Source organism: Mastigoproctus giganteus, chromosome 11 (genome assembly GCF_048544385.1).
Source record: "Mastigoproctus giganteus isolate SK-2022 chromosome 11, ASM4854438v1, whole genome shotgun sequence".
In the NCBI taxonomy this organism is placed as follows: Eukaryota; Metazoa; Arthropoda; class Arachnida; order Uropygi; family Thelyphonidae; genus Mastigoproctus; species Mastigoproctus giganteus.
The window spans coordinates 2,683,125-2,698,526 of record NC_143585.1 but is presented as its reverse complement, the minus strand read 5'-3'; the positions used below and the strand labels follow the sequence as shown (position 1 = coordinate 2,698,526).

The 15,402-nt window shown below is 37.2% G+C and overlaps 1 protein-coding gene across 1 annotated transcript in view; it reads right to left on the bottom strand.

Annotated features, from left to right (window-relative positions):
• Positions 1 to 15,402, bottom strand: part of LOC150077646 (transmembrane 9 superfamily member 1-like) — a 274,121-nt gene that overhangs the window by 31,769 nt on the left and 226,950 nt on the right. Inside the window, exon 13 of the mRNA XM_090385415.1 lies at positions 8,835 to 8,997. Coding sequence (XP_090241541.1) covers positions 8,835 to 8,997 — 163 coding nt within the window. The remainder of the gene's footprint in view (positions 1 to 8,834; positions 8,998 to 15,402) is intronic.

The following is a 15,402-nucleotide window of genomic DNA, read 5'->3' as shown; positions in this document are numbered from 1 at the left end:
AAATAATGGCAAACTGGGATTATAAAAAATCCCAATAACAGATTCAGCATTTGTTATATCTTTGAAAAACTGAACTTTTGAAATCAGGCAATTTACAACTAGTTGAAAAACAAAGTGTATAGAAAGCAGTTTCTGATTTATTTTTTTGTTTATTGTTCTGCAAAATGTTTTATATTTATGAACATAAGAACTCTGTTCATCCTTATTAAAGAGCCTCTAGTCATTATGGGGAGAAAAAAAAGGCAAAGTTCTGGCATTTATACTCAAACAGCATGACCACCAGGTCAGAGGAGTTTACAATTAATGACAATGAATATAACATATGACATTGACAATGAATTAAACATATTTAGTAATCATTAACCATATTTAGTAGTTTGAGAGGACTGTGGTCCACAACTTGAACCATGGTCCTCTCAAAGTGCATGTCCTGCACCCTTACATTTCACCACTCAGCTATGTCAAGTCACTTTAGATATGAACGCCATGATGTGTGTCTTATTTCACTGTTAATAATGAAACAATTAATGCTTGTATTCTTAAATTATCACATTGATAATTTGTATAAATATAAAATACTTCATTCTTATCTGCCTTTACTGTTGTAATCTACAGGGTGTCTCAAAAATGTTGGTACAAACGTTTAGGGGAAAGGAATGTGAATCGCATAGGAACCCATAACCGGAAACGCCACGGGAAAGTAGTAGCAGAGGCACAAGAAGCAGAAATGACACAAGACAGTAATTAGTGATAAACATTTATTTCATACACGATTCATATTTCATATGCGATTCATACACGATAGATTTGAGGGCCCCACACACAGAAAGAAATCAAGACTCGATAAATCAGGTAAGCGTGGGGGGCCAGGCAATGGATCCACCACAGCCAATCCATCGATGCCCAAAACGCCTGTTCAAATGGTCACGAACACACCTTCCATAATGGGCAGGCGCCCCGTCATGTTGAAACCAAATGTTGCATCTCACATTTGCTGGAACATCGTCAAGTAATCCTGGTAGAACTTGTTCAAGAGAGATCTGATATTTAGCGGAGTTCATGCGGGATGGTAACAGGTATGGGCCGACTAAGCAGTCACCGACCATACCTGCCCACACATTTATTGCGAAGCGATGTTGTGCCACACGGGGGCACACACTGCGTGGGTTGTTGTGAGCCCACACATGAGCATTGTGCTGATCGAATGAGCCTTCCCGAGTGAAATAAGTCTCATCCGTGAACAAAACATAGGTTGGAAAATTCAAGTCTTGAACACCTTCTTGGAGAAACCACTGCGCAAAAGCCACACGTGCAGGATGATCTTGGGGGAGCAGTAACTGAACCCTTTGGAGATGAAAAGGGTGTAAGGAATCGTCGTGCCAGACACGCTGTACACTGCAATGAGACACTCCTAAGGCAGAGGCAACGGCACATGTGCTGGTAGTAGGATTATTCTGGATGGCATTCAACACACTTTCTTTCATGGCAGGAGTTCGCATCGAACGTGGTCTGCCTGCACTACTCCTGTTACCTCTAAATGACCCATAATCGCACAAATTTTGATGCACACACGCAAACAAACGGTGGTCCGGTACATGTCTGTCTGGGAAGTGTTCTCCATAAATTCGTTGAGTGGCTCGTCCATTGGCCTCTGCTAATCCATACACTAGGTGCATGTCTGCCAGCTCACAGCTCATATATCGATGCATGCTCTTCGTGCGGCGACTACCGCACCATCTATCGACTTACGGTGACGTTTCCTGTTATGGGTTCCTATGTGATTCACATTCCTTTAGATGTTACCTACCTCCCCTAAATGTTTGTACCAATATTTTTGAGACACCCTGTATAATTATTATTCTGCATAACTGATTTTTGTTGAATTGTTATATTAGAATTCTGAACATTTTTTCACATTTATTTTTCTATGTGGGGTTCTGATAAAAGTGTTTTAAGCTTTCATCACCACCACTGGTAGTCACAACAGATATAGAAGACAACAGATGATTAGAAAAATGGAGCATTTCGTTTTCCATTCAAAGATATCTCTTATAGCTGCATTAAAAGTTAACTGGCAATAATATTTAACAATTAATTTATGGTTTATAATATTTACAAGTGACAAACTAATCCAGAAAGAATATCTTGGAGTACTAAAATAGTTCTACTGCATGTAAAGTGTCACATTTTTTTTTTATAAGGATATGAAATAATGGACACCTTATTTCATAACAGAGATTAGAATACCGATGGGAAGCAAGCTGAGGATAGTATTTTAACAGGAATACCTTCCTTACTAAAACGTTATTCACAGACGCATCTGAAAGTTTATTCACTTCAAACCTTCTAATCTAGGGGTAGAACTTTAATTATAACACTATAAACCTACTATAAAATGGACAGTTACTGCTGATAATTAACAAGCCTATCAAAAGGTATATGTTTATAGTGGACAACCTTAAAGTGTGTGTTTTAAAATTAATGTGTGCATAATGCGTGTGTAATTAATGAGGCAATTTAAAAAAAGGAAGAAACTATCAATTTTTCTAAAAAAGATTATGAACATTTATCTTATTACGCATGTTATAAAGTGATGTTACTTTCAGCAACAACAGTAATTCTAAACACATGTATTTGAAAAGCAGCACTTAAAAGGTTTACCACAGTTCCTAAGGTAGCAATAATGAATGGCAGCCACTATTAGTTTAATACAGGGGTGGGCAACCTTTATAAAGGGTGGTCCAAATAAAATGTCTGTGAGGTACAGGCAGGCCAATTTTTTTTTTTTTTTTAGCTTTCCACTATTTTTAGAATTATTAAAATGATATATAATGAAAAAATTGTCATAAGCAGTTTTATGTTATAAACATTGCACCTTTTATCATTTTCAATGAAAAACAAAACACACTTTTGGTTTCCCAATCCACATCATAGCAATTTTCAAGCCCACAAATTGTCACTGGAACAAAAGTGCGTCTTCCTGGCAAGACAGCATCGGTAACCATTCTGAATTCCTCATACTGACGATATCTTCGTTTCACAGAACTTGGGCATATACGTTCAGCATGAAGGAAAAGTGTCGTTTTAGGCTTTGCTATCTTGCACAAAATTGGGCCGCCTTCTTCCATAGTAAATATGCCTGTTTCCAATACCGAAACAAATTCTTCAGTTTTCATGGTAAAAAATCGAATATATGGAAGAATAGGCTTCAAAAATTCTCTTATATTTTCTTTTGTTATGCTATTGCTGTCCCCATTTTATAACAGCATCAAAGAGTTGATATTCTGAACTTAGATCAAGAGTCTCCTGCATTGCCAAAAATTTAAGTGTCACAGTATGCCCTCTTGAAATCATTTGAACTCAACAGTTTCTCAGTGTGCTGATCAAATATTACTAAACATTTACAGATGACATTTTTTCAGATCCATTGTTCTGGCAAATTCAAAGATTTTACAACAGTCATTCACACATTTTTCTGTGTGATTTGTTATATATACTTCACAATGTTCTTTTAAAACAGGAATCATATACTTTGTGGCATAGTAATAAGCGTCCATGGCAACTTCCATTGAAGCAACAGCAACTTTATCTGTATAGAGATACCTTAGCATGACATCATGTTAGCACGTAAATAACCTTAGCATGTTACTTATATATACACGTACATACACTAAGTGATCACTAAATTATGACCACCCACCTAAAACTTAATAGGTCTTCTTTTTGCCCTCAGTACAGCAGCTATCCGATGTGGCATTGATTCAACAAGATGTTGGAAGTGTTTGGAAGCATAATGCGGCTAGCAATGCAGGTATGGAGGTTATTGGTGTAGCAGACATCTGATATGCTTTTCCATACCGTCCCAAATGCTCTATGGGATTGACATCAGTGGACTTTGGAGGCCAATCGATATGCTGGAAGTCAGAACTGCGTTCCTCAAACCATTCCTATACATCAAGTTCCTGATGCAAAGGCGCACTGTCATCTTGGAAGACACCATTGCCATTCGGGAAAAAGTGTAACATGGTGAGGTGTACAGCAAGCAGTTAATGATAGCAGAGGCTATCTGTCGATCAATTCGGCCCTGGAAAGATTGTGCAAGGCTCAAGGTGTAGAATTTTTTTCAGCCTTGTCTGTAATTGTTAACAGGAGAGACTGCTTCTACAGGGATGGGATACACTTAAATAGAAAGGGCGCAAGAATGTTTGCTGATGGTATCGAGGCAGTGTTAGGTGGGTCGGAAAACTGCTAGATTGGGGAGATACAAGGACTAATAGATTAACAGTAGCCACTGGCAGAGATGAAAGTGATTCTTGCACTGCTTCTATTGGAATGAGCCGCAGCCTGGAAAATAAGATGCAGGATATTTCAGAGACTGCTGGGAATCATTGGGGTACAAATAAACACATGGGCTATGTTAGGGTAGCTAAGAAAAAGAACAGATGCATGTATACTTGCATGTACACCAATGCTAGGAGTTTAGTAAATAAATTTGATGAATTTGAGGTATTGCTCAAAACATCAAAGGCAGATATTGTGGGGATTTCAGAGACGTGGTGTCACACAGATATAAGGAATGCAGAACTGGAATTTGGGGAGTACAAAGTCTACAGAAAGGATAGACAGGATAGGAAGGGAGGAGGGGTTATGCTATTAGTTAAGAAATACATAAAATCCAAGGAAGTGAAGCCAGTCGACATTGCTGGACAGTGCAGTGTCGAGTCAGTTTGGTGTGACATAAGCATTGGGAGATCAAAATTGAGAGTAGGAGTGTGCTATAGGCCTAATGACTCTGATGAGTATAATAAGAAACTGTACAGGGAAATAGAGTGGGCCAGTAAATCAGAGAGTCTTATAATGGGGGATTTTAATTTCCCAGATATTGACTGGAATTTGGGGACTGGTCACTCATACACTAGCAAGGCTTTTGTGGATTTATTGGATGATTGTTTTCTACATCAGCATGTTCGGGAGGCAACTAGAGGGAGTAACTGTTGATTAGATTATCAGTAGTGATTCTACATGCATTAAGAATCTGCAGATAAATGAACCACTAGGTGGCAGTGATCACAGTGTGCTGAAGTGGGATTTACTCAAAGAGGTAACTACCATTAGGAGTAAAGGGAAGGGTTATTGCTTTCGTAAAGGCGACTACGATGGACTGAGACAGTATTTAAATTCTATACAGTGGGACCAACTGATGATGTTACCAACAGCAAATTCAAAATGGGAAGCATTCAAAGAACTTATCTTGGAAGCTACTAGGCTTTACATACCAACTAAGAAATATTGTTCAAGTTTTAGGACTAAGTGGATATCAGATGAACTAATGAGACATACGGCCTAAGAAAAATGCATGGGATACATACAAATTAACACGTAACACAGAAGCCTATGATAGATACAAGTTGATCTGTAACCAAGTTACAAAGGAGGTTAGGCAGGCGAAGGCAGATTACGAGAAATCTTTGGCAAGGGATGCAAAGAAAAACAGCAAAGAGTTCTTTACTCATGTAAACTCTAGAAGGAAGGGGATGAATCAGATTGGTCCACTTGATATCGATGGGTCAACTGTTGATGATCCTGCTCAGGTAGCTAACAAACTAAATGAATATTTTGCATCGACATTCACACATGAGTTATTCAGCGAGGGGAATGCCAGAGGGATATTCAACTCTGGCACTAAGCTAGAGAATCTTGTAATAACTGAGAGTAAAGTGGAGGAGAAATTGTTGAAGATAAATACAAGAAAGGCACCTGGGGTGGATGGGATCTATCCAGTTATATTAAAGGAGGCAGCAAAGGATGTAAGCAAACCCTTAGCCATAATTATGAGAGCTTCCTTGGACTCGGGGGAAGTACCCATGGACTGGAGATGTGCAAAAGTGACCCCAATTCACAAAGGAGGATCAAAGGGCGACACAAGTAATTATAGACCTGTTAGTTTAACTTCTGTTCCCGGAAAATTAATGGAGGCACTGGTTAAAGAAGCACTGCAGGATCATCTAGACAAGACTTCAGTTATAGCTCAGACACAGCATGGTTTTGTTAAGGGGAAGTCTTGCCTGACCAATCTGATTGGATACTATGATGCAGTCACAAAAGAACTGGATGCAGGGAATAATTTTGATATTATATACTTGGATCTTAGAAAGGCTTTTGATACTGTTGCACATGGAAGACTGCTGCACAAATTGGAGCAGTGTGGCATTGGAGGCAAATTGCTGCTATGGATAAAGGGGTGGTTGAGGGGGAGAAGACAGAGAGTGGTAATCAATGGACACTGCTCATCGTGGACTAATGTTATTAGTGGAGTCCCTCAGGGTTCAGTATTGGGTCCATTATTGTTTTCTGTATTTATAAATGATATTGATGATGGTATATCAAGCTTATTTATGTCCAAGTTTGCAGACGATACGAAGGTTGGCAGGGTTGTCAAGGACACTACTGACACTATGCTACTGCAACAGGATCTGGAAAGGTTGAGCAGATGGGCTGAGAGGTGGCAAATGAAGTTTAACATTGACAAATGTAAAGTACTACATATGGGAAACAGCAACCCCAGAGCAATGTATCAACTCTGTGGTACTACACTGACAGTGGTAGAGAATGAAAGGGACCTGGGGGTGGTTGTGCAGGCAGATATGAAGTTTTCTGAGCGGTGCAGACGGGCTGCAAGAGTAGCTCATGGTGTATTGTCGAATGATATATAGGAATTTTTCTAGCAGGGATAAGGAGGTGATTATTCCTTTGTATAAGGCAATGGTCAGGCCACACTTAGAGTACTGTATACAGGTCTGGAGGCCTCATTTCAAGAAGGATGTAAAGATGCTGGTACAAGTACAGAGAAGGGTAACAAGATTAGTGAATGGAACAAAGGGGTGCTCTTACGAAGAAAGGCTTAAGTTTTGCAAATTACAGTGTCTGGGGACTAGGCACCAGCGAGGTGATCTGATAGAGGTGTATAAAGCCTTGAATGGTTTGAGCATGCTCAATGCTGATGGGATCCTTCTCTTACTCAGAATAACACATGAGAGGGCATAAATTCAAATTGAGGAAAGACAGATGTAGGATAGATGTGAGGAAATTTGCCTTTAGCCAGAGGGTGGTTGGTTGGTGGAACAGAGTTCCATCCCTTGTTGTGGAAGTTGATAGCCTAAATAAGTTCAAGGCTCAGCTGGACAGGTATTTCGAACGAACAGAGGGGTGAAGTGGAAGTGGTTATTTTTTATTTATTTATTTATTTATTTATTTTTTTTTTGGCTGATGCTGCATAAGCTTGCTTTCTTGCATCAAATGCCTCTACTAATGCTAATTATCATCCACAGTGTGGGGTAAATAATGTGAGTCATCCGACCGGCACACTTTCTTCCAGTCTTCTAACATCCAACTGGCATGCTCTTTGCACCAGGCAAGTCTTTTACGCCGATGAACCTTGGTTAGGAGGGGATGCCGTCGTCTGCTGGTATAGTCCATATGTGTGAGCGTGCAATGCATGGTCATGCCAGATATTGTTCCAGGTTGGCTCATGTTGTATTTGGCAGTCAACTCTTCAACAATGCTGTGCCTGTTTGCCTGTACAAGTCATAGGACCCGGCACTCACCTTTAACATCAACCTTTCGCTGACCTTTGCAGTTTTGCCATCAGGTCGTTGTTTGACCATTTTGACGCCAGTCCTGGTACACTTTAACAACAGCATCTCTTGAACACCCCACCAATTCAGCTGTTTGGGAAATCAAGGCACCAGCTCATCAAGCTCCCACAATCTGTCCTTTATCAAAGTCCGATAAATCCTTTCTTTTACCCATCACGCTCGGAATTTTACTACTTACTGAACCACTGACACCTTATCTATGCTACATATGTCGACTAACTGTGCACTCTCGTACCTCACGTGGTCAACGGGTCGCATTCAGTTTTCATAGGGGTGGTCATAATTCAGTGATCACTCAGTGTATAATTAATTTTATTAATAAGACAAACAAAATATAAATTCAAGATAAAATTACAAAAATACAATTATAGTAACAAAATACAAATACAATTCCAGTAACAAAAATTGCAATATTTTATTTTTATAATACTTAATGAGAGATTTAATACTGTTTATTTTTATCAGTAAATAACTGATATTTGCAATGCGCAAAGTATTTTTCTAAATTTATGTCAGAAATTCCATTAATTCTAAAATATATATAATAAACAACAGGCCATTTATCATATATATTTTGAAAATGACCGCGGGTTGGATTATGTACGTTTGTGGGCCAGAGATTGCCCATCTAATGCTTAGTAAGTGAAAAGATCAAAGAAACTTAATCTTTACAGAATAATGTATGCTAGGTTGTATTAATGTATGCTACAAGGATATAAAAAGTTCATGTCCAACTCTATTATAAACCCCAAATCTTCATTTACTTCTTCTCTCCACCAGGTGTGTAAGTTATTTTGAGGTTACTATTTCCTAAGTGTAAAATTACATTTACATTTTGCTGAATTGACACAGAGCTGCCATTTCTCAAACATCCTTGAAGCCTATCTAAGTTGTGCTGAAAACGTGCTACTTGGCACCGATGATCAAGTCACAAAGTCACTTTGCGATCAAGCTAAATCTGTGACGTCAACATATTCCAGCTTATATGGTAACCTCTCATGCAGAATTCAGTCAAATTCTTTGTTACAATGCAAATATATCCTATATCCAAATTTTATTGTCACTATCAGTGAAAAAAAAATGCTAACTTCATTATTTTCAGAACAATATGGTTAAATAAAAAATCTGCCAAAATTTTATCTTTAATAAGAAAATTTAAAACTAAAATAAGATTCTTACCTGAAAGGTAAGAAGCCACCTACAGCACAATGACACACACAAGAACGGTACCAACTAACCGAAGGAATTTCTCTGGGAATATTTTTTGCTCGACATGGAACATCAAACTTTTCACCCCAGTTTTTGCCAAAAATGCCACCAACAACATTCAGAGGATAGCCAACTAAAATAAGAGAGAGAGAGAGAAAAAAGACCATCATGTGTAACATCTAAAAATGATTGTTATTCTTATTATAAAGTACTTCATAGCTAACCTGGTGATGAAGGATCACACACAAGTTTTAATGCATTCAAAGTGAGTTCAAAGTGTACCGCTTGATGATCTACCCACCAGTAGATCATCAAGTGGTACAGTATATCCTTTCAACTGCTTTACTGGTGTCTGAAGAAAACATTTCTTTCACTGCCAACCTTACAGATAAGTTACAGTTTATTAAGAATTGTGGAATAAAATATTTAAATTTTTTATAACAAAAAACTAGCATGCCTTACTTTGTAACTACCTAGTTCTACAGGTGAAGAGCCCACTGATGGGTTGCTAAATATTTCAAACTACAGTAAATTTAATAATGTACAGGCATACCTCGATTAACGAATAGGATGCGTTCCACGAAATTACTTCGTTAAGCGAAACTTCGTTTTCAGAGGTAAAAATACTATGGCCAGAATAGGGATACGTTCCTACGTAAAGAAAATGAAAAGCTTTTTTTTGAACAAAGAAAAGTTTTATTAAATAAACAATCAACTTACATACAAAGTGAAATCACATTTTAAAATATGAGGTTAAAGTTGATTGTTTATGCTTTTTTTCTCTTTCATTTAACAATTGCCTATACGGAGTTATTGCATTTAACACTGATCGCTTAACTATAACACTTCTTCCTAAATCAGGATCATTTTCACTAAAAAAATTTAAAACGTTTTCAATGTCATTTAAGCACCTTTTTAAATCTTTGGTTGTTAGCACTTTTTCGGCAGGAACTTCTTTAACTTCGCCTTCATTATCTTTGTCTTCGTTGCTAACAAGGTTTTCTAAATCTTCCACTGAAAAATCATCATCTTCTGCATTCAATAAATTTCTAACATCCTCTTCATCCACATTTTCGAAACCTATTGATTGAGCCATCTGGATAACTTCATTTCTAATTTCTTGGATGTTATTTTCTTCTTCTAGTACAACTTCTGGCCATATTTTGCGGCAAACTCCATTTAAGCATTTCTTAGTGACTTCTTTCCAAGAACTATCAATGTTTTCAATTGCGTTTTTAATGGTGTAGTTTTTCCAAAAAGTTTTAACTATCATTTCCTCTTTATCCTCTAGTTCAGGTAAATTGCTTAAAATTCGACGCAGATAATAAGCTTTAAATGATACTATTACTCCCTGATCCAATGGTTGAATCAGGAAAGTTGTGTTTGCTGGAAGAAACACAACTTTGACAGGAATGCATGTGTCCAACGTGTTAAGATCAGTAGGATGTCCCGGAGCATTGTCTAACAACAAAAGAGCTTTTTCTTCAAAGTTGTTTTTTTTTACAATACCGTTTTACTCCAGGACAAAAGTGGTTAACAAACCAATCAGTAAATAACTCCTTGGTAACCCACGCTTTTCTATTTGCTTTCCATATTACAGGTAAATTCATTTTTATGTTACCTTTTAACGCCCTCGGATTTTCTGAATGGTAAACTAATAACAATTTTAATTTATAATCGCCAGAGGCATTTGATCCAAAGAGTAACGTTAAACGGTCTTTAGCTGCTTTGAACCCAGCAGCTGATTTTTCTTCAATAGAAATGAAGCTTTTTGTTGGTAGCCGTTTCCAGAACAAACCGCTTTCGTCAACATTGAACACCAAATTTGGTGGAAAATTTTCACGTTCAATTATTTCCTTTAGTTTTTCTGGAAACTTATTTGCAGCTTCTCCTGTTAATTTTACACTATGAATCCTGGCCCGTTTTTTTAAATTTCTCGAACCAACCACGAGAAGCCCTAAAGGTTTCCGTAATTTCTTCAGTTTGTTTAGATTTCAGGTGATTAAACAAAAATAATGCTTTTTCTTGAATCACCATTTGACTTAAAGGCATATGACGTTGTGACATATCATCTATCCACAAACTTAACATTTTCTCCATTTTTTCTAAAATTGGATTCCTTAAGCGAGTTAATTTTGCCGCTGTAACATCTGTACAATTCTGAGCAGACTGTTTTATTTTTTCTGATCGACTTAGTATGGTTGTTAAAGTTGATTGCGCTAATCCTAAAGAATGTGCCACATCGGATTTTCTTTCGCCGCTTTCAACACGTCGTACGATATTTAGTTTAGTTTCCAAAGAAATTGCTTTTCTTTTCTTTGATTCTGACATTTTAATTAACTAAAACAAAAATATTTCTATTAAAATTTACAAAATCTACGTTATGTAATTAATGCTACAAAGAACCTACGTCGATTATTGCAATGCGCCACACTGAAACAATGTCAATCATGTAAACAACAACTAAATTATGCGATTGACGCGCAAAACTGTTATAACAGACACGCCCGCAGCTCGGGAGCACTCGGGAATACGTAACGAGTCGCCGTCAGTCACCAATCGAATGATTGTCGGGCGTTGGTCTTAAATTGGAATATTTTTTTATGTTAAATGGGGCTTGAAATTGCCGACTTCGTTATATCGAGGCTTCGTTATCAGAGGTAACGTTAACCGAGGTATGCCTGTACTAACAAAATTAGCAAACATTTTGGATATTTTGAAATTTATATATATTATTATAAAATAAATGAAATTTACTGATAGTATTAGTGACAAATGATGCAAGAAAGCAAGCTTATAGAGTATCAGCCAAAATGGGGGGGGGGACCTACCCACCACACCCATTCATCCCCTCCAAGGATTTGTCTAGTTCTTCAATTTAAATAAAACTACCCACTTCCACAACAACAGATGGAAGTCTGGCTGAAAGCAAACTCCTCACATCTATCCTGCAATCTCAATTTGAATTTATGACTCCCCCATCCCTTGTGTGTATGTGTGTAGTTTCAGCAAGAGAAAGAACGACATCGACATCAAGCTTACTCAATCCATTCAAGGCCTTAAACATCTCATACAGATCTCCTCATAGGTGCCTAGTCTCTAGATGCAATTTGCAGAATTAAAGCCTTTCTTCGTAAGTATACTCTGTTGTTCCCTTCGCCAATCTTGTTGCTCTTCTCTGGGTGGGTTCCAGCAGATATACCTCCTTCCTAAAATGAGGCCTACAGACCTGTGTACAGTACTCAAGACAGGGCTAACCAGCTCGTTAGCCCTGTCTTGAGTACTGTACACAGGGCTAACCAGCTCGTTAACTCTGCTAGCAAAGTTCCTGTATACCATTAACAAAATCCCATGAGCTGTTCTGGCAGCCTGTCTGCACTCCTGAGAGATCTTCATATCCGATCTGCACAATTAATCCCAGGTCTTTATCATTTTCCACTACCCTGAGTGTAGTACCATGCAATTGGTACGTTAATGTGCATTAATCTGGGGGTAATTATGCAGCCAAATATGAAGTTTGCTGAGCAGTGCAGACTGACTGCCAGGGCAGGTCATGGAGTCTTGTCAATGATATATAGCAGGGGTGGCCAACTTAATTTGTGATGCAATCTACTTTTTTTCTTCAAAATGTGCCATGATCTACCGTCTCAAGAATTTCACTGCACATGGTTAAAAAAGTTAATCAACACCTTGAAATATGTTGTTTATAAATTTTAAAATTAAATACAATTAAGAATTTTTATTTTAAATTCATACATATTTAAATTTTTAATTTATGTGCAGTTTGTGACTTCATGTCATCTTCCAAGCTTTCAAAATTGGGGATATACTGTGATAAGATAAGGCCAACCGTAAAGAATCTTCTGTATGCAAGGCCGTAAGAGTAGAGTGATTCTTTGTCTTTGCTTGTTTCAAATGCGAAAAGGCTGATTCACATAGATATGTATGTGGAACCAAAACAGGAATTTAAAAGTTCACTGCAATTTGTTTTTTACATTTGGGTACTTTTCTCGGCAAACATATTTCCAGAAATCCTTTTTTGATGATCTGGCTTTTAGCAAGATATCGTTTTGCAACATAATAATTTCATTTTCAAGTAATATTTTCTGCAATTTGTTTCGTATCTAAGTCGACATTAAATATATTGAACAATGTCTTCAACTGTTTTAAAATCACTGAATCTGGTTTCAAAATCATCCACAACTTTCTTAATTTCAGAAATATATTCTCACTATTAAATTCAAAAATGGATTTTTGCAAATGACCTTGCATATTTGCAAACTGATCGAATTTTTTTTTCTTTAAATCTTTAGACATTGCCAAAAATTGTTCTATTTGTAGAAATTCTACTAATCATGTCACCCAGATTTTTATTTTTTCCTTGTAATTCCAAATTCAGATCATTTAATTTACTGGTAAAATCTGCCAAAAAAGCCTAATCACACAACCACTCCATATCTTGTAGCTGGTGATAATCATCTCCCCTTTCAACCAGCAAATTTTGAAATCTCTGTAGAAATTTACTCCGACTCAGCCACCTCACATCTGTGTGTAATATCAGATCTGGTTCTTTTTCATCGAGTTGCATTTTGAAAAGTCTCCTTTGAAGAGATTGTCCTCTGATGGAATTCATGATTTTGAAAGCGATGTCCATAACACTTTTAGTATTTAATCTTTTGCTGGCTAACACGTGTTGGTGGATGATACATTGGTAACTCAAAAAAATCTGGGAATTCATCATCCTTTTGGCACAATGCAATGAATCCATTAAGATACCCCGTCATTGCTTTAGCTCCATCTGTTGTTATTGATATCAGCTTAAATGGTGGTAATTTTATTTTTTCTAAGGTCACTATTAGGTGGAAAATCCGATTGGTATTTACCATAGAGTGCGTTGAAGTGCCTTTTGAAATTTCCTTTTTTGGGTATAACCACGGAAGCATTGAAAATCAAATGACAACATTTTTCTTTTATCATTACAAAAATTTATTCTAGTTCCGTCTCTTGATGAAAATGATACGTTTTACTCTTTTTTATAGTATTCATTTTAAATCGAAGGGTATTAAATAAACGTATAAGTATTGGCCAGTTATTAATATTAAGTAAGCTAAATAAGAATTTGACACATACACTATGCTCTCCACAACATAACTGCGTGAATTTTCGCTAGACAAGCCTAGGGGCTGCGCAGTAGCAAGAGTAGTCACATAGTTCAACGGATTTGTAATAAGCGTATGAAGTTGGGCGCATAATAATAACATTTAGATTTTGACTAATCTATTTTTTATTTTTACTGTATTTAAAATTCGTCGTGATCGACCAAAATTAAAGATGCGATTGACCTTTTGGTCACCCCTGATATATAGGAATTTTGCTAGCAGGGACAGGGAGGTGATAATCCCATTATACAAGGCAATGGTCAGGCCACACCTAGAGTACTGTGTACAGGTCTGGACGCCTCATTTTAGGAAGGATGTAGAGTTGCTAGAACAAGTACAAAGAAGGACAACAAGATTGGTGAGAAGAACAAAGGGGTGCTCTTACTGAGAAAGGCTTAAGTTCTGCAAATTGCAGCGCCCGGAGAGTAGGCACCTGCAAGGTGATCTGATTGAGTTGTATAAGGCATTGAATGGGTTGAGCAAACTGAATGCTGATGGGATTCTTCGTCTTGCTCAGACTAAGAACCTGAGGGGACACAGTTTCAAATTAAGAAAGATAGTTGTAGAATAGATGTGTGGAAATTTGCCTTTAGCCAGTGGGTAGTTGATTGGTGGAACAGGCTTCCATCTTTTGTTGTGGAGCTAATAGCCTAAATAAATTAAGGCTGAGCTGGACAGCCATTTGGAACGAATGGAGGGATGAAATGGGAGGTTTTTTTTTTTTTTTTTGGCTGTTGCTGCATAAGCTTGCTTTCTTGCATCGTATGCCTCTACTAATGCTAATGTTAATCTGGGATTACTGCTACCCATATGCAGAACCTTGCATTTGTCAATGTTAAACTTCCAACTGCCATATCTTAACTTATCTGCCTAATTTTTCTATATCTTGATTACTGTCATTAACCACCCTGTCAACCTTTGTATCATCTGCAAACTTGGACATTAAGCCTGATATACCTTCATCATTAATATTAAAATCATTAATAAATATAGAAAAAAAAAAATACATCCAGCACTGAATCCTGTTTGTTGACTAAAGAAAGTGAATTGTTCCTTTTTATAGAACAGGTTTATTGAAACATACTGAAAATGGTTATTATGGTAATTTCTAACAACAGCTACTACCATCCATAATCAACATGGATGTTTCTGGATATCTAATGAATTGAAAAATAGGTTATAAATATATTAACACAGAATAAATGCTTACTGAAGTATTCTCTCTCTCTCTCTCTCTCTCTCTCAGTTTATCATGTTAAAGAATGAGAAGCAATAAAAAGCAAAGCATTTGACTCAATCCTACATGAGGTTTCTGTACAAGTGGGAAAAATCTGAGATTAATGGCAAGAGTCTAAGATGGTTCTTAGGATGGCTGTAGG